General features: G+C 41.1%; 1 protein-coding gene across 6 annotated transcripts in view; it reads left to right on the plus strand.

Moving 5' to 3' along the window:
- LOC137355501 (annexin A4-like) overlaps positions 1–24,003 on the plus strand; it is an 83,094-nt gene that overhangs the window by 24,842 nt on the left and 34,249 nt on the right. For 5 of the 6 annotated variants that reach the window (XM_068020716.1, XM_068020715.1, XM_068020717.1 and 2 more), the window contains 4 exons: positions 12,946–13,027; positions 19,775–19,869; positions 21,768–21,881; positions 23,018–23,108. In XM_068020716.1, coding sequence (XP_067876817.1) covers positions 12,946–13,027; positions 19,775–19,869; positions 21,768–21,881; positions 23,018–23,108 — 382 coding nt within the window. Of the gene's footprint in view, positions 1–5,856; positions 6,145–12,945; positions 13,028–19,774; positions 19,870–21,767; positions 21,882–23,017; positions 23,109–24,003 lie in introns of those variants that run through there. The other variant, XM_068020719.1, reaches the window with a different exon arrangement.

Genomic DNA, 24,003 nt, shown 5'->3' on the forward strand with positions numbered 1-24,003 from the left:
GTATCAGACCCACCAGCCGTCTATGTCTCTGCTTTAAAGATGTCTGCAAACGTGACGTGAAGTCCTGTGACATTGATCACAAGTTGTGGGAGTCAGTTGCCAGTGATCGCCAGAGCTGGCCGGAAGCCATAAAGGCAGGGCTAAAGTGTGGCGAGTCGAAGAGACTTAGCAGTTGGCAGGAAAAAAGACAGAAGCGCAAGGGGAGAGCCAACTGTGTAACAGCCCCAACAACCAATTTTATCTGTAGTACCTGTGGAAGAGTCTGTCACTCTAGAATTGGCCTTTATAGCCACTCCAGGCGCTGCTTCACAATCCACTGACCACCTCCAGGCACTTACCCATTGTCTCTCAAGACAAGGAGGCCAAAGAAGAACTCTGGGCTACTGTCCCGGTCCGCAGTCTTGAGAACTCCTTGCCTCAAGGTTGCTGAGGGAATTTGAGGAGGCAACTCTTGATCAGTGTAGCTAATTTGCTGCTCCCTGTTTTATTGGTGTAGGCCAAGATGACTTCATTCTTTTTTTTTTAAAAAAAGGTGGCCTTGCTGAAGCTCTAACAGAGTTTGCTCACACTAAACTGATTTGCCATCCAGTGTTTCAAAGTTGCTCAATCCGCCTCCTTGTCCTTGACAGAATAATGACAGGACATTTAACACCCTGTCTACACTAATGCTTTGTCTTTCACACCATTAGCACACTCTTTGCCCCATGACCTCCTTGTCAGTTAATCTCGCTGACCCTCTGTCCCATCAAGACCTCTTTAGTTCTCTTTTCCCCCACCCCCACAGTATTTGCTTAAAACCTGTTACATTTCTAACCTTTTCTAGTTCTGATGAAAGGTCACTGACCTGAAACTTTAACTCTGCTTCTCTCTCCACAGATGCTGCCAGACCTGCTGAGTATTTCCAGCACTTTTTTAAAAATTTCTGACTGAAATGCCAAGTTTAGCCTTACTGAAGTGCAACTTCTTGGTTTTTCCTGCTGTTTTCTCTGGTTTAATGCTGGCACAAATAACAACGGTGAAAGATCTAGCAACTTATTCACGATAGCGACGTTTAAGAGGCATCTTGGCAAATACATGAATAGGATGGGAATAAAGGGATACGGTCCCCGGAAGTGCAGAAGGTTTTAGTTTAGACAGGCATCAAGATCGGCGCAGGCTTGGAGGGCTGAATGGCCTGTTCCTGTGCTGTACTATTCTTTGTTATTCTTGTATATTAAGCTGACAAGATCGCATCTTCCATTTGCTTGAATAAAAAACTACTAGGAATATCACTAATTGAATCTTGGCCAATAAGTCACTGATTTACAACTGAGTCTCTAACATTTGCAGTTTCTTTTTAAATTACATTTTTAAGATTTCCTACTTGAAGTAAACAGATTAAAGTACTTGGGAAATGAGTTTATACCCATTTTGATGCAGACAATAAATAATATGTGAAGGACTTACCAGAATTTTATGATCATTTTCAATGATACCTACAAACACATCAAATTGCTTTTAAAAGGCAATATATACATCCAGCATGTCTCCAAAATTTAACCTGTTGCTACAATGATAAAACATTTCATAAAAGCAAAATACTGCGGATGCTGGAAATCTGAAATAAAAACAAGAAATGCTGGAATCACTCAGCAGGTCTGGCAGCATCTGTGGAAAGAGAAGCAGAGTTAACGTTTCGGGTCAGTGACCCTTCATCGGAACTGACAAAGAAAAGCCACAGGTTATAAGCAAGTGAGGTGGGGGTGGGGCAAGAGATAACAAAGGAGGTCCAGATTGGACCAGGCCACATAGCTGACCAAAAGGTCACGGAGCAAAGGCAAACAATATGTTAATGGTGTGTTGAAAGACAAAGCATTAGTACAGATTAGGTGTAAATACACTGAATATTGAACAGCAGCAAGTGCAAACCTAAAACATTTCATATTGCCTTGTCTTTCATTTTAATTGAGTTTTTGTAAGCCAGCAATTATGAAAGGAAGCATATACTGCAATGTATCACTATTGAATTGTTAGCACTATTAAAAGATATAAATGAAGTTACGATAGCACTAAATCTAGCACTATTAGAATCTAATTAAACTTGGTTGATTTTAATTGGCTGTTACTGAAAGTATAGTCAAAATTTTTAAATGGCCTCTAGAAGGTGCTGTTTTCTTACAATTACACTTGCCTGAGGATACTGCTTTCCGCTTTCTCAATCACCAGCACATTGACATTGATCACAAGTCGTGGGAGTCAGTTGCCAGCATTCGCCAGAGCTGGTGGGCAGCCATAAAGACGGGGCTAAAGAGTGGCGAGTCGAAGAGACTTAGCAGTTGGCAGGACAAAAGACAGAGGCGCAAGGGGAGAGCCAACTGTGTAACAGCCCCGACAAACAAATTTTTCTGCAACACCTGTGGAAGAGCCTGTCACTCTAGAATTGGCCTTTATAGCCACTCCAGGCGCTGCTCCACACCCCACTGACCACCTCCAGGCGCTTACCCATTGTCTCTCGAGATAAGGAGGCCAAAGAAGAGTCACCAGCACTAACAGTCACTATCATCCTAACTGAAAATGATAAAGCATCCCTGACAATGGTCAGTTTTTATTTTTTTAATAACACTTAAAAGCAGAGTTAGCAAACACACCAACTAAACAAAAGCAAAATTCCACAGATGCCTGGAATAAAAACATAAAGCACTGCACTCAAGCCAGACAGCATCTCTGGAGAGAGAAACAGAATTAATCTTTCAGCTTCTCATATGCTGTCTGACCTGCTGAATATTTTCCAGCATTTTCTGTTTATATTTCAGATTTCCAGCATCTGCAGTATTTTGCTTTTGTTTTACAACATACCTGCTTCTCTGAATGTGGAATAAACATCACAATTAATTTACTTGACAAACTGCTTCTTTGTATGCTTGGAGAAATTCATGAAGGTGCTGGAGGGGAGACAGTGAAGAAATATAAAGGACTGAGTGTGGGTTTTAAGTGAAATTATGCTGTTTGTATGCTGAGGGTAGGAAGGTAGTGTAAAATAGCTATACCGGGGTGGGCCCACTGGGGATGGCAAGGTGTTGAGTTGTGAATTCTAAGAGAATGTTTCCTTTATGAGAGCACTACTAACATTTCTGTATGCTGCTCCTAAAGTCCATTGCCTCCTTCCAGCACCTGCTCATCTGCCCGAATAGCTTCTTCATCCTCTTACAATCAGATACCTCTCCAACAACAACTTGCATTTATATAGTGTCTTTAATAAAACCTCCCAAGGCACTTCACAGCAGCATTATGGAACAAATTTAGACACAAGCCACATAAGGAGATATGAGGTCGGATGACCAAAAGCTTGGTCAAAGATGTAGGTATTAAGAAGCATCTTAAAAGAATAAAAGACAGGCAGAGAGATATAGGGAGGGAATTCAGATCTAGTGTCTAGGCAGCTGAAGCCATAATTCCAGGGCATAATAATACAGCACCTGTGCTAGAATATTTGAGAGCACAACTAGATTTGCTCAATCAGCAGAAACAGCCTTCAGGATTCCTCTAATGTTTTCCATGATCAGCCATTTTGAAAGGGCCCAATTGTATTTTTCCTCTGCCTCGTCATGAGGAATCTTCACCAGAATTGTCAGTATTTCCACTGGATAGCTTATATTACCTAGAAGTCATCCTGATATTTCCCTCTAGTTGTGAAGAGAATTGGTACTGAAGGCATCATGCCAACGACCAGGATAGCAGGTCACAAATCAGATGTACCTTCCTGTTATGTATGATTGGCATTTGTTGATGCACTCTCATATGGCAACCTGGGTCTCATCCACAGCTAACTTGCACTGAAAAATCTTACAGCCCTCTTAAGCTGAGTAAATGAGACATGCTGCACTAATGCAGCAGAGCATAGGTGCCTACAAGAAGCTGCAGAAATCTCCTGAATTTGACTGGAAAGAACCAGAGGTATAGAAAGTCCACACATTGTCACCAACCTCCTCTATGTATGGTTGGTCTGCTCCAGGAGGTTCTGAAATCCAGCTCCAGCATTTTACTCAGAGAAGAATCTTAACACATATTGCATCTTCAAAAATTGCAGGAAGGAGATGCAAGATATCAGACTGCCTGGGTACGATCTGATACTTTTCAGTTGATTGTGCAGTCTGATCCTCTTCTGGTTTTTATGCTACTACTGCTTTGATTCATTCAGGAAGGTAGTTATGAAAAGAAACTTAGAGGGAATGACATCTTGACCTGCTGCCAATGAATAATTCCCATTTAAAGAGATGCAGGAAGCAGATTTTGCACTTGCTCCCTCCAGACTACTGCAGTCCTGAAGCAAAATAGGAGTAGCAATGGCAAAGTATTCTCACGTTGAGCTGAAGTTCTTTTTGAATTTGGAATTGCAGCACTATTTCTGTCTTTATTGCTGCTGCAGAGATTGTTGCTGCCTTTTTTTTTTAAACCAGTGAGTCTTGTGTTGGGGAGGGCAGAATGTTTTTCAGGCCTCATTTAAATATAGCTATTATGTTGGTGGTACATATGAATATACAAAATAAACAGGTAGATACATTCATGATGGCTGCAGTTTCACGAGTGGTTGCTCCCGCCACTTATACAGCATAATCCCAACCAGTATAAAACTGGAGGTCGTTGCACTGGACCATGTCTCTGGATCCATTTTCCAGGATTACAGAGATTGCAGGGTAGAAAGAGGGTAGATTATTTAAACCTCCATCTCTCATGTTACTTGTTGTATACTGTTATATCATCTGTAAAGTGCTAGGAACTAGTTGTTACATACAAGTGTTCCAGTGGGGCCACATTCATGGCTACAGAGAGTCACATGATATGCAACAGAAAACCAATTCCACTGCTGCCACCATATTGTGTCATCTTGTTTTCTGGTTCTCAGATGTTGGAAATAATCACACTTTAAACTTGGAAAGGCTTGAGCTTTTCATTTATTGTTCATCCACTATGCTGCCTGCTGTGAAACTGGTTTTCCGTTACATATCACATGACTATATTTCAGTGCAGCTGTGAATGTGGCCCTACTGGAACAGTTACACAACAACTAGTTCCTAGCACTTTACAGATCGTATAACAATATATAACACTACTGGTATGTCTGGAACACATTTCTATCTCCCATCTCATCACTTGTCTCTCACTCTCTTCCTCCAACACTTCTGTATCTCTTTTTCATTTCCTGCAGAAACACAAGTACTTGTTTCTTGAACCAACTTACATTATTCCACAGTAACATATCCATGTAACAGTTGCCCATTGTGTGAAGTCGGCAGCCAAATTTTCCCATTTCTCAATTTCCAAATATTTAAAATAATTTCTCTAGACTTTGGCCAGTTTTCAGTGGGAGCAATTCGTCTGGATCACCTTTATACTGACATAAACGATTCTCGTATGCCTTTGTACTACCTACTTCAGTAATGTGGCAAACAATAACTGACATGCATGACTGGAGCCACAGCAAACAAAACGATGGGTTTCGTTTATACTTTAAAAAAAAGACTCTATTTTCTCCCCAAATACTGAATTTCCCACCAGCTGAGAGAATGATAAGGCAAGCTGTTCTCAAACTTCTGGTCCATTTACCATGAAACAAGCACTAGGAGGTATGTAACACTGGTCAGGGAAAAACGGTTAGTTTCCAATTGCAAGGTTGTGTCGCTTGTTTTCAATGAAATCTTGGAATTAGCAGCTCAGCAACATATGAGCCTTCACCCCTACAGGACTTATTCTGCGCTTTTTAATTGCATTTGCACACGCCTTATCAAGGCTTTCCAACAGAACAGAATTTCCAACCTGAAAAATCGGGCCATGAAGAGACTTCCCTAGGCAGGGTGTAAGAGGCTTATACGATGATTGCGAATACTGTCAGTCTTTTCATTGGTGTATAGACAGATGCTGCCAAACGGGACTGGTGGCTCCTAGAACGCCTCCCTTGGAGGAAACATGTCTGGACAAATTAAGTAGCGCGGTCACACCTATAATCGAATCAAAAAAATCATCCTCAAATCAATTGCGAGACTACCTCGCTTATTCAGCTAGATAAAGCACAGAGTTAGGTTCTCCCAGCATTCGGTTGCATAGGTTATCTTTAAAAATCACAATTCATCTGATTTCGGGAGAATGGCTGCTAAGGGCGTATACAATGTAAGTAAATAGTTTGGTGAATGTGCTGTATTTCCAGACGCTTTGTTTGTTCTACCGAGTGAATAAATTATTCAGATTACTGAATAGACGACGGATAAACGAGTTTCACACCTGGAGTTTGTTCATTTTCTTCTAACTATCCCAATTTCCGTTTCTCTTATCAATTATGTAAAGGAAAATATTGTATTACAAATGAAAACTAATCAAGCTTCATGATTTATAACAGATGAATTGTATTAGACATGAAAAACAGTCTCGCACACTGTTGGTGATAGTAAAAGCTAATGAGGATTAAAAACCCCTAATGAGCATCGTTGGCCAAGGGTTACACCACTACTGTAATGAGCGGTGATCAGTAAATTTGCAGTTTCAGAAATGTCTGTGACAAAATACGTTGGGTCCTGGAAGTAATAAAATTGGTCACATATTGGGAAGTGGTGAAACGATTTTAGTCTCTTAACTTAGTGTTTCCGCCTGATACCGAATCAGGAACGTTTTGTATATTAGGCAAATGTGATAACTACTGTATTACAAAAACACAGACATTTTCACATGCTGTGTGAATGGCTGCAATTTTATTAAGAATCTGGTGTCTCTACCTTAATGTTAATCGGGAGAACTTCCTTATTTAATAGTTGCTGATCCTGACACACCCAGTTGCCAAAGCCAGAAAAGTATTTTTTTTAAACTTGTAAGACCGTTTGTATTGCACTTTACTGCTCACGTCAATATAATCATGTATAATTTTGGTGCAATGTTGATGAATTGATGGTACTTGGTACATCAATAATCAGTGTAAGACCATGGAAAGGATGCATTAAAATGGTAAAATTGTATATAAATGTAAGTCTCTACATTTTTTCTTTGTGATTGAAAATTTAAGGTGTGGTCTTTTCTGTCTGTCATTGTTGTCTGTCATTAGAGGGCCATAAAAGAATATTGACATCTAATATCCTTGTCTGTCCTAAATGATTGACCCAATTGGACAGAATCTAATGCTTTCCTTTATTTTAAAAAACTGCAATCATATCCCCTCTTGGCCTGTATGTCTATTGAAAGTGACCTCAACTCTTGGAGCCTGTGGTGATAATTACAAGCAGTTTGTGTTACAAGAGTAAAACATTCCAAGGCACGTCACAGAAATGTTGTCAAACAAGGTTTGAAACTGATGGAACCACATAAGGAGATTTTAATGCAGATGACCAAAAGCTCAGTCAAAGAGGTAGGTTTTAAGGAGCATCTTAAGGAGAGAGAGGCAGAGCGGCGTAGAGAGGGAATTTGAGGTTAGGGCCAATGGTGGAGCAATTACAATCGGGTATGCTCAAGAGGCCAGAATTGGAAGAGCTGTTGGGGTGGGAGGAGAAATGCCTGGAGGAGGATACAGAGCTAGGGAGGAGTAAAGTCATGGAGGGATGTGAAAACAAGGATGAGAATGTTAAAACTGAGGCATTGGTTAACTGGGAGCAAATTCAGGTCAGCGAGCATAGGGTTGATGTGTGAACAGGACTTTTGTGTGAGTTAAGGTAGAGGCAACAGAGCTTTGAATGACCAAGTTTATGGAGGTCGAACTTGGGAAGCTGCCAGGAGTGCATCAGAATAGTCAAGTCTACAGGTAATCGAAGCGTGGATGAAATTTTTTTGTTTCATGGATGTGGGCATCACCAGCAAAGCCAGCATTTGCTGCTCATCCCTTAAGGACAGTTGGCGATGAGCAACAAATGCTGGCCTTGCCAGTGATGCCCACATCCCAGGAAATGAATGAGGAAAAAAAGTTTCAACAACAAGTTAAATGAGGTGGAGTCAGGTGATGTTATGGAGGTGGAAATAGACAGGTCTTGGTGATGGCACTGATATGTGGTCAGAAGTTCAGCTCGGGGTCAAATATGGCATCAAAGTTGCAAACAGTCAGCCTCAGAAGGTTGCCAGGGAAAGAGATGGAGTTAATGGCTAGAGAATGAAATATGTGGCAGTGACTGAAAATAATAGCTTCAATCCTCCCTGTATTTAGTTGGAGAAGTAAGAAAGTGGAAAGAGAAGTCATTACGGGTGATTCTCTGGATCTGATTGGATAGTTAAGAATGGAACCAAGCAAAAGCAATCCCATCCAGCTGGTTGACAAGAGGCGAGGCATCAGAGGAGGAGGAGGTGATCAACCATGTCAAGAAGGACGAGGCTACATATTTTACCACAGCCACAATCACATAGGATATAATTTGTGACTTTGATAAGAGCCATTTCAGTACTGTGGCAGTGGTAGAAGCTTGATTGGAGGGATTCAAACATGGAGTTGCAGGAACAATGTGCACTGATTTGGGAGACAACAGCATGTTCAAGGATTTTGGAGAGGAAAAAGAAGGTGGGACGGTAGTTTGCGAGGATTGAAGGGTCAAGAATGGGTCTTTTGAGGATGTGGGTGATAATGAAAGATATTGCCCAGTAATTTTATCTCCCACCAAGTGTTAGGACCAAATCTGGACACGACCTTAAGTGTAGCCATACTAAAGCTTTGCACAATCCAAGTACAGCATTCCTTACTTTGTTTTGTTCCAGCAATGCAACCTAAAACCTTACTTCCTTTCCCAATGGTCTTGCCGTACCAGTTATAGATTGGTAGTGATTAATCAACTATCAGTCCCAGTCTCCTCTCCCAATCTGTAACCTTTAATGCATATCCTTGCATGATGTAAAACATGCATACAAATTAGGAGCAGAAGTAGGCCATTCAGCCACTAAAGTTTCCTTAAGCACATTGAAAGACATTTGCCACATTGCCTTAGTTCCCCAATTTATCTAAACGAGATTGCAATCTGTTGATTTCATCTAAATTACCAACACTTGTGCACACAGCACATCCATCTTGGATCTTTGCGAGAGCAAGCCAAAATTAATACCATTGACTGCCTTGCTTATTCTGTAAAATTGCGAATGGTTTTAATGAAATAATTTATGGTGAGAAATAGCCCTGATCAACTCATGTGTTGGCCTCATGCATCCAACAGGGTATCTCCTTAACAGATGAGATTTAATGATTCGGGAAATAAACAGCAGAAAGAGGGGGGAATTAAGTGGAGGAGGGGGCTGAATTCAATGCCAAATTAGGTACAGAAAGACAAATAGGAAATGGAAAATTGGATTGAGAGAAAAAACGCAAAGGAAAACTAAGGTTTAAAAAAAAAATTTAATCTAAAGTTACTCACAACTAGAAGAAATGAGACACCACAATTATAATTATTTTCAGTGCCAGGCAGGTTAATTGACAGTCGTTAACATTTATGATAAAAGGGTATATTTCTATGGCAAACTTATTGGACAATTAATATGTAAATGTAGCAAATTCAGAAACTTACAGGGATGTTAAGTGCAAGATTTTTTCATGAAGCTAATGGCAGAGTGGCACAAATTCTCCAACAACTTGTGGCATTTTGCAATTCACAAATTGTTGGTCGATTTGAACATTGATAATAGCATGCATTATTTACAAGTTTTTTTTTCCAGCAAATTCCAGCATATTGTATGGCTGAAGTAGACTGTCTCTTGCACGCCAAAGAACCTATAATTGATTGTTATGGGATCAAATGCTTACCAGGGTAGCCACCTCAGTTTTCTGAGGAAGTGCTTGGACACTATTATAAGATGATAGCTCAAAGAAGATATTTTAATTGCTTGACTATTGAAAAATAACTTAATCTTCAAAGCAAAGATACGGTAGAATCGCAGACTTCCCTGAGGCTTTCCATTCTCTTTTCTCCTTGTCGTTAGTATCTTCTTCTTTGGCCTCCTTATCTCGAGAGACAATGGATACGCACCTGGAGCTGGTCAGTGGTTTGTGAAGCAGCGCCTGGAGTGGCTAGAAAGGCCAATTCTAGAGTGACAGGCTCTTCCACAGGTGCTGCAGAGAAATTTGTTTGTCGGGGCAGTTGCATAGTTGGCTCTCCCCTTGCGCCTCTGTCTTTTTTCCTGCCAACTACTAAGTCTCTTCGACTCGCCACATTTTAGCCCCGTCTTTATGGCTGCCCGCCAGCTCTGGCGAATGCTGGCAACTGACTCCCACGACTTGTGATCAATGTCACAGGATTTTATGTCGCGTTTGCAGACGTCTTTAAAGCAGAGACATGGACGGCCGGCGGGTCTGATACCAGTGGCGAGCTCGCTGTACAATGTGTCTTTGGGGATCCTGCCATCTTCCATGCGTCTCACATGGCCAAGCCATCTCGAGCGCCGCTGACTCAGTAGTGTGTATGCTGGGTATGTTGGCCGCCTCGAGGACTTCTGTGTTGGAGATACGGTCCTGCCACCTGATGCCAAGTATTCTCCGGAGGCAGCGAAGATGGAATGAATTGAGACGTCGCTCTTGGCTGACATACGTTGTCCAGGCCTCGCTGCCGTAGAGCAAGGTACTGAGGACAGAGGCCTGATACACTCGGACTTTTGTGTTCCGTGTCAGTGCGCCATTTTCCCACACTCTCTTGGGCAGTCTGGACATAGCAGTGGAAGCCTTTCCCATGCGCTTGTTGATTTCTGCATCTAGAGACAGGTGACTGGTGATAGTTGAGCCTAGGTAGGTGAACTCTTGAACCACTTCCAGAGCGTGGTCGCCAATATTGATGGATGGAGCATTTCTGACGTCCTGCCCCATGATGTTCGTTTTCTGGAGGCTGATGGTTAGGCCAAATTCATTGCAGGCAGCCGCAAACCTGTCGATGAGACTCTGCAGGCACTCTTCGGTGTGAGATGTTAAAGCAGCATCGTCAGCAAAGAGGAGTTCCCTGATGAGGACTTTCCGTAGTTTGGACTTCGCTCTTAGTCGGGCAAGATTGAACAACATGCCCCCTGATCTTGTGTGGAGGAAAATTCCTTCTTCAGAGGACTTGAACGCATGTGAAAGCAGCAGGGAGAAGAAAATCCCAAAAAGTGTGGGTGCGAGAACACAGCCCTGTTTCACGTCACTCAGGATAGGAAAGGGGTCTGATGAGGTGCCACCATGTTGAATTGTGCCTTTCATGTTGTCATGGAATGAGGTGATGATACTTAGTAGCTTTGGTGGGCATCCAATATTTTCTAGTAGTCTGAAGCGACCACGTCAGCTGACGAGGTCAAAGGCTTTGGTGAGATCAATGAAAGCAATGTAGAGGGGCATCTGTTGTTCACGGCATTTCTCCTGTATCTGACGAAGGGAGAACAGCATGTCAACGGTCGATCTCTCTGCACGAAAGCCACACTGTGCCTCAGGGTGGACGTGCTCGGGCAGCTTCTGGAGCCTGTTCAGAACGACTCGAGCAAAGACTTTCCCCACTATGCTGAGCAGGGAGATTCCATGGTAGTTGTTGCAGTCACCGCGGTCACCTTTGTTTTTATAGAGGGTGATGATATTGGCATCGCACATGTCCTGAGGTACTGCTCCCTCGTCCCAGCACAGGCATAGCAGTTCATGTAGTGCTGAGAGTATAGCAGGCTTGGCACTCTTGATTATTTCAGGGGTAATGCTGTCCTTCCCAGGGGCTTTTCCGCTGGCTAGAGAATCAATGGCATCACTGCGTTCCGATTTGGTTGGCTGTTTGTCCAGCTCATCCATGACTGGTAGAGGCTGGGCTGCATTGAGGGCAGTCTCAGTGACAGCATTCTCCCTGGAGTACAGTTCTAGGTAGTGCTCAACCCAGCGGTCCATTTGTTTGTGTTGTTGTTGTGTTTCTCCTTGTCGTTCATATATATAATAGGAATCCTTCTACATAACTTTCTGTCCAGAGGTTCTTTAAGATCACGCACGCTGAAAGGCACTTAAGAATTTGAAATGCCTTCTCTATTTTTTTTGTAGTCAGCTTCGTTTACATATCATGTAAGTTTATTTACTGAATGTGTTAACTGTTACTGAAGTGGAGAAAGGACTTGTTAAACAGATCAGCTGTGGCTGGAAAAGACATTTGCATATTAACAGATGGTGCTTGGAAGGACAAATCCCTGACACATTCAACCCACAATGGACCTTGATCACCAGGTATTGTATGTAAGAGAAGCATTCCAGAAGCTGCTAAGGTGATACAATCCAAGACGTGGTCAGGCCAGTTAGTCACATGACTAACCTGCTTGGCAACCTAGGTTTTCTGAATTGTACAAACAGTTTGAACTGAGAGTGTCTGTTTGCTCCTGGACTAAGATGATCTCTCCTGTCTGCTCCCATCTCTTTCTCACAAGCCTCTGAATCCACGAAGACACACGAACCCCAAGAAAGAAAAGTCTTCTATCGTGAACAAGGTTTAAGAAGAATACTGGGCCCCAACGAAAAGCAAAATCTACCTACCATCAAGGACTCTACAGTGAGCTCGAAGAACCATAACAAAAACTCTCTTCAGATATTGCCTCAAACTCTTCCACTTTTTTTCCTTCTCTTTTGTCTTTATTTGCATGTGTGTATTGCATATGCATGCTAGTGTGGGTGCGTCATGTATCCGTAGGCGTCAACCAAATTAGAGTTTGAGTTTAATAAATTTCAGTCTTTCTTTAACCTAAGAAAACCTGTTTGTGCTGGTTTCTTTGCCTTATAATTGGAAAGTGGTGAACAAGGCTTCACCAAGGGGGAGCTAAACACAGTGTGTTTAAAATTAACCCCTGTTACGGTAAGACCAGGTGAAAGCTGAGAGGGACCCCATACACCTTTCTCACCTAGTTGTAACAATTGTTATACAAATGTACAATCTGTACAAAATGATCCATATTTAAAATTGTTCCACCTGAAGCATTTTAAATTTCTGAAGATGTAATAATTGATAAAATATTATAACTGTATTCTTTTCCTGTTTTGTGCAGGCAAGAGGCACTGTCAGACCATCTCCTGGCTTTAATGCATACCATGATGCAGAAAACCTTCACAACGCTATGGATGGTCTAGGTAACTGACCTTTTTAATAAATTTTCCTGTGACTACTGCATGATGAAGAGAGCTGCATCGGGTCTCTGGGAGTGGGTGGGTTGGGAGAGAATGCCTGAGTTTCTTCCTAGCCCCCTCCCCATGGCAACCAGGTGCCTGAGTTTCTGGTACAAGAAGGAAAACAAGTCATTGTGGATTCTCTTTGGCCCCATGCACATGTGGTGCCCTTCCACTGGCCCGCAAACTTTGCTAGAGTCAGTGCTCAATGGGGCCAGACTGGAGAAGTACTGTACTTTCAACCTTCTATTAATGTGGGAGAGATAGAACTGCTGAAAGTGAATATGAAAAAAATATATAGTTTGAAACAGAGCATTTAAATTGGCAAAACACATTTCAAAAGCAATAAATAGTCGTGAATGGTGGTGGACAATTAAACAACTAACAGGAGGAGGTGGCTCCACAAATATCCCCATCCTCAATGATGGGGGAGCACAGCCCATTAGTGCAAAAGACAAGGCTGAAGCATTTGCAACATCTTCAGCCAGAAGGGCCGAGTTGATGATCCAACTCGGTCTCCTCCTGAAGAACCCAGCATCACAGATGCCAGTCTTCATCCAATTCAATTCACTCCGCGTGATATCAAGAAACGACTGAAGGCACTAGATACTGCAAAGGCTAAGGGCCCTGACAACATTCCAGCAATAGTACTGAAGACCTGTGCTGCAGAACTTTCTGCACCCCTCGCCAAGCTGTTCCAGTACAGCTATAAAACTGGCATCTACCCGGCAATGTGGAAAATTGCCCAGGTATGTCCTGTACACAAAAAGCAGGACAAATCCAACCCAGCCAATTGCCACCCCATCAGTCTACTGTCGATCATCAGTAAAGTGATGGATGGTGTCATTGACAGTCCTATCAAGCCGCATTTGCTTCGCGGTATCTTGCTCAGTGACGCTCAGTTTGGGTACCGTCAGGGCCACTCAGCTCCTGACATTGCAGCCTTAGTTCAAACATGGGCAAAAGAGCTGAACTTGAGAGGTGAGGTGAGAGTGACTGCCCTTGACATCAAGGCAGTATTTGACCAAGTGTGGCATCAAGGAGCCCTAACATAACTGCAGTCAATGGGAATTGTACCTAGCGCAAAGGAAGATGGTTGTGCTTGTTGGAGGTCAATCATCTGAGCTCCAGGACATCACTGCAGGAATTCCTTAGGGCAGTGTCCCAGGCCAACCATCTTCAGCTGCTTCATCAATTACCTTCGATCAATCATAAGGTCAGAAGTGGGCATGTTCACTGATGATTGCACAATGTTCAGCACCATTCGCGACTTCTCACATACTGAAGCAGTCCATGTAGAAATGCAGCAAGACTTGGACAATATCCAGGCTTGTGCTGATAAGTGGCAAGTAACATTCGTGCCACACAAGTGCCAGGCAATGACCATCTCCAACAAGAGAGAAACTAACCATCTCCCCTTGACATTCAACGGCATTATGATCGCCAAATCCCCCACTATCAACATCCTGGGGGTTACCATTGACCAGAAAGTGAACTGGAGTAGCCATATAAATACTGTGGCTACAAGAGTAGGTCAGAGACTAGGAATTCTGCATCGAGTAACTCACCTCTTGACTCCCCAGAGCTTGTCCATCATCTACAAGGCACAAGTCAGGAGTGTGATGGAATGCTCTCCACTTGCCTGGATGGGTACAACTCCAACAACACTCCAGAAACTCGACATCATCCAGAACAAAGCAGCCTGCTTGATTGGCACCCCTTCCACAAACATTCACTCCCACCACCATTGACACACAGTGACAGCAGTGTGTACCATCTACAAGATGCACTGCAGCAACGCACCGAGGTTCCTTCGACAGCACCTTCCAAACCCAAGACCTCTACCACCTAGAAGGATAAGGGCAGCAGATGCATGGGAACACCACCAGCTGCAAGTTCACCTCCAAGCCACACACCATCCTGTCCTGGAACTATATTACTGTTCCTTCACTGTCGCTGGGTCAAAATCCTGGACCTCCCTTCTTAATAGCACTGTGGGTGTACCTACCCCACATGGACTGCAGTGGTTCAAGAAGGCAACTCCCCACCACTTTCTCAAAGTCAGTTAGGGATGGGCAATAAATGCTAGCCTAGCCAGGGACGCCCACACCCCATGAAACAAATATTAAAAGAAAAAAGTGTACAGAAAAATATTTATGGCACATTTAAATAGTCATCTGCTGTTACCTCCAACAGTAATTTCTAGCTTCATGTATTAAGGTTTTAAAAGGAAATAGGAAATGTTCCAACTCTGGCCTCTTTGCATCCCCTACTTCCTGTGTACCATCATTGGTAGCCATACCCTAAGTTCTGGAACTCCCTCTCTAATCCTCTCCACCACAGTACCTCGCCCCTTTCAAAATGTTTCTTAAATCCTACTTTTATGACCAAGCCACCTGTCCTAATGTCTCCTCCTCTGACTTTGTGTCAAGCTTCGTCTGATTGCACTCCTATAAAGCCCCTTTAGATGTTTTACTATTCCTAAAGCTGCTATATAAATGAAAATTGTTGTTGTTGTAATACAGATCAGGTGGATCAGCATCTTAAAGAGGAAAAGACAAGTTAATATTTCAGTGTGATCCTAAAATGTTGTTTCAATAATAGTCCTGCAGCTACTTAACATAATTATTTATTCATAGTCAACTCAGAATACACTTAATCTAGGTAATTGCTATCTGCCTCTGGGTTGCCATGAAGTCCAAGACCGGAATGCAATGATGAGACAATTTTTCTTGTCAATGTATAATACGCTGCATAATTATGGGTTAATGGTTATAGGTGTATCTTGTAAAAAGTTTCAGTTCACAAATTAGCATGATGCATTTGGAGTTAGATTCTCTGTAAAAAGAATGGATCATTTCCAAAATTGTATTGAAGCCAATACAACAGCCACTATTTTAATCTTCAAGCGATATGTTTTTTTGCTTGAAAGACAAAATGAAAGTAGTCTTGAGAATTCCAGAAAATGGGGTTCCATCTGCCCTCTAGAAAATAAATTTCTTGGCTCTAGCATTCACATCCTCCTTCAGTAATTTCTAAATCCACCATTACTGAAAATTCCAATTTTTGTGTGTTGGTTTTACCACTCTCCAATAAAGTGAGTGAATGTTGGGTATACTTGCAGCTTCGGTTGACAGGCCTTTTTACCCCACTGCACTTTTGGTATTGCAAACATATATTGGGGCTATATTCAGGACTGTTAATGGTGCAGTTTAGTTTATTGAAACTGTTGGGGTCAGTTTCTTAATTTTCTAGGTTGGCATAAATAATGCAACACCTCTTAGCCTAGCAGAAGACTGGAAGAGATAGAACATTCCAGTCAACACCCGCAATAAGCATTGCATTTCGTTTGTGATATTTTGCAAGATTTGAACTACAATGGAGTTTGTAGATGTGCAAACTAAATATCCTTATCTGCTGTTTAATTTAAAATGTGTTTTGCACAGACACGTGTCCATAGTATGTAAATCGATTCAAATTTTTTAAAAGTTAATTTTAGTTGTCCAGTGTACTTCTATCCTCCATTGCTTGTAAGTTGAAGCATCATCCTACATTCAGCTGTACCATGACCTCTGATACAAAACACATTTGTTCATAAATCATAACTCCTTTGTTAATCCTGTAGCTGTAAGATGTGCAAATAAAAATCCTACTTTCATGTCCCTGCTTCTACTATAGATCAATGACATTAGCAGACAGTTTACTCAAATTTCTCAGCCTGAAAATCAAACAATTGCTCGAATTTGTGGATTTCATCCAGAACAAACTCATAAAAGTGCTATAATTTGTTTGAGGTACTTTGCAAGATTCCCTGTAATGCTTCTCTTTTATTGTGTCAGCTGTGGCTCAGTTGGCTGCAGTTTTGCTTCTGAATCACAAGGTTGTGAGTTCAAGTCCCCCTCCAGGATCTGAACACAAAAATCAAGCTGACGTTTCAATGTAGTACTGACTAAAGGCCTGCTCGGGCCTACAAAAAATAACCCGACCTGGCCCGAGTCCTTCCATTTTTTTCCCGCACCCGACCCGACCATCAGTTAACTTACCTTCCATTTTTCACTTTGTTGCTGATCTGCACAAGCTTAAAATAACTTAACAAGATCACCTTTCTAAAAGTGCAAAAATTAAATTAACATTGGAGCCACCTACCTGTGATGGAGCATGTCCAACCTGGCCCGACCTGAGCCCGAATGCCAGACCCGGAAGTGCAACTCGACCCGAACCCAACACGTTGTCGGGTAGCAGGCCTTTAGTACTGAGGGAATGCTGCACTGTTCGAGGTGCTGTCTTTCTGATGATATATTAAACCAAGGCCCCGTCTGTCCTCTCAGGTGGAGGGAAGATGGCGCTATTTCAAAGAAAAGCAGGGGAGATATCCCCGATATCCCGGCCAATATTTATCCTTCAATCAACATCACAATACCAAAACGGGTTATTTGGTCACTATCACATTGCTGTTGTAGGAGCTTGCTGTGCAAAAATTGGCTGCTGTGGTTCCCTCATCATAACAATGACTACACTTCAAAAGTATTTCATTGGCTGTCAAGGGCTTTGAGATATCTATTGGCCATGAAAAGTGCTATATAAATGCAAGTCTTTTTTTATTCTACCTTTTTATTTCTGCTTCAAAAATGGTTTTATTATTCATAGTGAACAGTCGGTTGCTATGACAGTTCACCTTGTTCAGTATAACCCATTCTGGTATATTTCTAATACAAAAGCTATATTCTTGGATTCACTTTCATACTTCATTTATATTACAGAAAATACACATTCATGTTCTGTCCGACTATGACTCTTGTTTGCTCACCTCACATTTAGAAATTGTGGATTTCTCCATTTATGCACAGCTCCCTGCCATCAGTGCTTACCTCAAAAGTTTACATGGCCTCAGAAAGCAATGCAGTAATCTAAAAAATTGTTTGAGACGGTGAGCTTCAAATGTTGATTTACTGTCCTTTTCGAGATACCATCTCACCTCATGATCTGGCTGTCTACTCTACTGTTTTTAATATGAAAGACTTTTAGTTAAACTTGAGTTTGCCAGTAACTGTCCCCTCCTGTCTCTGGTCTTCATTTGAATAATAAAGGTGTTGGATGGATGCACAAACCTTCACTTTTTTTCCTTTCCCCTAAACAGGTTTTTATGAATAAGACTGTTAAAAACAAATGCAAGTCAGTTGTTGTTGTAAATACAAGTATATATTTTGAAGGCCTTCCATTTCTTGAATAATAGGAAACAGTCAGTCTGTTTTAGCCCCAAAATGAAATGGGATTCTGGCAAGTTCTAGGCAGTGGAGCTGCTGTCTTGTCTTGTCAAAACTGTTTTACCAGTCTATGGTGTCAGCTTTCATGCTTTTTATGGATTATTTAGGGAATGGTGCACTATGTTGCGAACATCTATAAGATGTAGAACTGAAACAAAATCTTAAATAGAATGAAATAAACAAGCTGATTTGGTGAATGTGACCATAGGATCCCATGGAATATCAAAACCCTTACTACCTGATATTTAGCAGCAATCTCATTCCAGTAGTTCCATTACACGGACACTTCAATGGAATCTCCCCATCACCTAAAAGAAATATACTTTTAAATAAACCATTAAATTGGATGTAGTACTACTTTGGTGAAGCTTTCATGGTCTAAGCAGAGCATTGGTTAGACATCTAACTGGCAGTGTTTTTGATTCTGGTTCTCATGAATTCCATGCTGAAGGTTTTCAGAATACATTGTGATTGAAATTCACCTGAGAAATAATAAATAATATATAATGCAAACTCATTAAATTTTCACAGTCCTGAGCATCTCAGCACTCATGTAGCCAAATTTACTGAAATAGGCTGAATTATAAAAATCACAATTTATTTGTACCTTCAACAAATTTTGGAAATGAAACAAGCTTTTTTCCAAATTAAATACATAGAATTTACGGCACAGTAACAGGCCATTTGGCCCAACTTTTCTGTGCCTGTGTTTATGATCCACACAAGCCTTCTCCCACCCTACATTATCTAACACCCATCAGTATATTCTATTCCTTCCTCCCTCATATGCTCATCTAGCTTCCCCTTAAATGCACCTATGCTATGCACCTCAACTGCTCCATGTGGTAGCACATTTCACATTCTAACCACTCTTTGGGTAAAGAAGTTTCTCCGATATACCTTTATTGGATTTATTGCTGACTATCTTACATTTATGACCCCTACTTTTGGATTTCTGGTAAGCAGAAACATCTTCTCTGCATCTACCTTATCAAATACCTTAATTTTCAAGACCTCTATTAGGACATCTTTCAGCTTACTCTTTTTTTTTCAACTGAAGAATTTAGTCCCAATCTAAACACTTTAAAAAAAAAAAAAAAAAAATATGCAGAGACTAATGACAGGTCATGAAGTCGACTTATTTTCACCTTCCATTTTCTCTCTATCCCATACACAAGGACAGAATAGTTCAGTCAGTATTTATCTCTCTGGATGCTGTCAGTTTTCTTTGGAAAGCCTATTGAGCAAGAGAGCTGGACGCACAGATCCAACAGATGAGTTACTGCGACTGGCAAACATAACCTTCTTGGAAAGACCAAATGTGTACAATGGCGAAGGTTGGGAGTCAAACTCCAATTGCAGATCTGTTGCTGTAATGTTGTATTTGTAAGTCAGTTATCTGATTAGTATTTTTAATTAAATACTGATTTCCTTGTTAATTCATCAGGAACTAATGAAGATACCATTATCGATATTTTGACCAGTCGAAACAATTTTCAACGACAGAAGATCACTGCAGCATTCAAATCAAGTTATGATAAGGTATTGAATATATCTTTAATATTTAGCTTATTTCTTAATGCTACACACCTGTCACAAATATGTGAATTCTTTCTTCCTCAAAGGACCAGTAGAAAACACCATTTAGCCTTTTTCACACCAAGCATAAACAAAAAAAATGTAAAGGGGACATTGCCTAATAAAAGGATGAAGTCCTTCAGACTTAGAAATTATTGCTGGTAGGAAATATATATTTTAGGGTATAATAGCTATGTATAACAGTTTTCTGGTACTGGCCTACAATCCACTTCTCAACCACCAGGGAGATGGACGCACAGCTGCTAGCCTGGATTTATCATGAGTTGCTTTCAAAATTGCAAACCAAGCAGATATGAGACCAGTGGTATGATGCTGTATGTGTCTTCAGTCATAGTCATGCACCTTATAACTTTTGAAACTTATAAATAATCTTAGATTGGAAATATTGTGTTTAAAATCACTCACTACTTTGTGTCGCTACATTTTTAGAATTGCTACCCTGCTAACTGAACAGGGACAGTAATAGACATGAGTTTCAATATTATAGTGCACTCTTTGTTTCATGCCTTCTTTACCATAAAGGTTTCTTTGTAAGTAAAACAAACAGTTATTGTATTTCATTGTAAAAGCAGCATAAAAAGATGTTTAACTTGCTTGCATTGCTCTGTGCAAAAGCAGCTGAAGTCTGTGCTGTTGGGTGGGAACAAGATCATATGTTAATTGATTTAGAAGGTGAAAATTAAGGACCACTATTGTTGATAATATGCACCTCTCCTTGTGCATGCAATCCTTTCATTCGGCAACAAATATTGCACTGCCGGGAGGGATTGCCACCTTTATATTTTAAAATTGTTTGCAGATTAATTCATAGCAATGTCTGATAAATTTAAAGTAGTTCCTCAACAACTTGTGATTTGTATAACACCTTTTAATGTAAAATATCCCAATGCACATAACAGGAGTGCTTTCAAACAAAACTTGACACTGAGCCTGATAAAGAGATATTAGGACAGAGCTTGGTCAAAGAGGTAGAGTTTAAGGAGCATCATAAAAGTAGAGAGGCGGGGAAGTTTATAGAGGGAATTCCAGATTATAGGGCATTGGCAGTTTCAGGCATGACTGCCAATCGTGGAGCAGTTAAAATAGGGGTAGCTCAGGAGGCCAGAATTGGAGGAGTGTAGGTATTTCGGAAAGCTGAACGAGGTTACAGAGATAAGGAAGGGGCAAGGCCAGTGAGGAATTTGAAAATGTGGATGAGAATTTTAAAAGTCAGATGTTGCTTAATTGGGAACCAATATAGATCAGCAAGTACAGGGGTGATGGGCCAATAGGACATGGGTAGCAGAGTTTTGGATGACTTCAAGTTTATGGAGTGTAGATTGTGGGAGTCCATTCAGGGGTACATTGGAATAGTGGAGGCTAGCAGTAACAAAGGCATAAATGAGGGTTTCAGCAGCAGATTAGCTGAGGCAGGGGCAGAATTGGAGATGTTGTGGTGAAAATAGGCACTCTTCGTGATGGCGCAGCTATGTGTTCGGAAGCTCATCTTCTGCATCAAATATGACAAGGAGGCTGCAAGCAGTTTATTAACAGATTATAGTTTTAAACCTGGGCATGTCGAAGGGGGAAATAAGGCAATGGGCTCACATCCCCAGTTTTGGAAGGACAGGATAGTTGTAACTAGATTGCCAAAATGATATCAAAATGATTGAAAGTACTTCATAAATTTTTGAGGCAATTTGACATTTTGCTTCTCCATTCCATGGTTTACAAATAAGTCAGAAGCAGCCCAAAACAAGCCGTTGTGTAGCATTTCCTACTTTTATTGACCCCAAATGTACATCTTTTACTGAATTTTCAATGTAAAACTGTTGTTGATGTGTGTTACTAAAATGTGGCAGAGCCTAATTGAAGAACTGAAGTCGGAGCTTGGAGGGAATTTTGAATCTGTGGCTGAAGGGTTAATGCTGACTCATGGAAAATTTGATGCAAAGGAACTAGCACATGCAATGGAGGTAAGACACAGCTCCATTTTCGTTTTGGTATTGTTTTTGTAATAAGATTCTATGGCTTAAAAATTGGACGACATAGCACCTCCTAAGTCTCCAAAATGGCAGGCCTTCCAAGCAGAAGTGCACTACCCGCTGTATCGGGTAAGGACAAACAATCCTTTACCAATGCCTGAAGCAGGTGTCTGGTTCATGCCATATGTAAATGCAGGACTGAATGCATGCTTGAGATGCCCAGTGCATGATTGGTTTGCCCTGAGGCAGCCATGCCATCAGGGAAACCAACCCAATGGAAGCCAGCAGAAGAAAAGCTGTTACCTCCTGAATGTGACCCCAGAACTCTACTTCTCCTAGGCTCTGATCTAGCAAGCTGCTCCCAGTCTCACCCTCAGTCACCAACTGCTTTCACCACCCAACCACCCCAACCCCGCCTATCAAGGCCATCATTTCCTTGTGATCCAGTGCAGCACTTGCAGCAGTCCAATCTTCCTCCTGTGCACTTTTTGGGCTCCTTCTGCCATGCCAGACATTTTTGTTTGTATGCAAGGTAAAGATCCTGCTTGAGTGGAAGTATCTGCAATGGATGTTTCCTAATTTCTAGACTCATGTGTTTATTCTAAGAGCAAAACGTATGGAATGGGAAAAGCCTCACTACTTTCACAAAAGTTGGATGATGTACAGGAAAAATAAATCTTCCTGCCCTTGATTGTTATGCAGTGAAAGTGTATGTGTATGAAAAGATGAAGACAAAATCTGACCCCTCAAGGTCATAGTCTCCTAACATTTGGAGATTAAGTTTTTCTTTGACAAGTAGCCAGTTGGCTGAGGTAGTAGAAATTCGCTGTGCGAATAGAACCGTATCATATCCTATGGAAGAGCAGGTCTGAAATAATTCTTGTATTTCCTATATTAACTGTGTAACGCCATGGTCTGTAAATAATGAGCCTTTTTGAAGGGCTAATAGTATTATTGCCTGAGTACCACGAAAATAAAACTGGATTTTTTCAGCAAGAAGTATCATAATATTTAGCAAATATTGGCACTTCCTTCTGTAATCATTTCAGGATGGGGTTGGCATTATCTGCTTTTAAGTTTGCTTAAGATCATAGTATACATAGATTAAATTCTGTATGGTTCAATAGGGTGCTGGAACTGATGAGCACGTCCTAATAGAAATTCTTGCTACACGGACCAACAAACAAATTTGGGAACTTGATGAAGCTTACCAAACAGGTAATAATAAATTTACTTTGTATTATCTCAAATGTTGAAGGGTTCTGTCATCATAACCAGGCTGGCTAGAGGTATTGAAACTACACACCTCAGCATTTGTGCTCTTTTATTCTTGCTGTCCCCTGCCAGCCCATTGTCACTTGCTGCGTGTTTGTCTTTTTTTTTTGGTCACCTTTTTTAGATCTTCCCATAGTAGTTCCACTATTTAATTTTAGTCCTTCCAATGACCTTTTGTCAGCAGAATCCTATTACACCTACTGTACACAACCAGTGCATCAGTAAACTTACCTTTTGATCTTTGCAACTAACATGTGATTCTAGCTCTAATTGGATCAAAGTCTGCTTTCTATTAGGGTTATTGGTGAAATAAATTTGGCCATTGTAGGTTCTGGATCAAGTTGCTCCTAATATCAGTCAGCTGTACAATTTTGGAATTAATTTGATAAACCAATTCAGAGCGATTTATAAGGATCGACTGCATATGAATGGGAAAAGTGACACTGTTACTAGAGTGTATGAATTGTATAGACACATTTTAAGAGTTTCTGTGTAGCACATTTTTCCTCTTGATATGCAAGGGCCTCCCCTAATATTAACTATGACACAGAGTCGTGGATTTAGAGGAAGCTGGTAGGAAACCTCTCTTTCCTGTTGCTGTATACTTTTTGAAAGAATTGTGAAGGGTAGCATGGAAATTGGGCCAAAGCCTAGTATGTGAATAGGAGGAAAGGGGAGGTACTTGTATGATTCCAGAAAATGAGAACTGAAAAGAGAATGTGATTGCTTCCTGCCATTTGTGTTCTCTCCAGGAAGAAGCTCAATGATGTTACCATCAAATCTATGTAGGACAAACTGACCATTTTTATTCCTTGAGGACCACAGAAGAATTTCAGTA

This window comes from Heterodontus francisci, chromosome 42, assembly GCF_036365525.1.
Source record: "Heterodontus francisci isolate sHetFra1 chromosome 42, sHetFra1.hap1, whole genome shotgun sequence".
NCBI lineage: Eukaryota > Metazoa > Chordata > Chondrichthyes > Heterodontiformes > Heterodontidae > Heterodontus > Heterodontus francisci.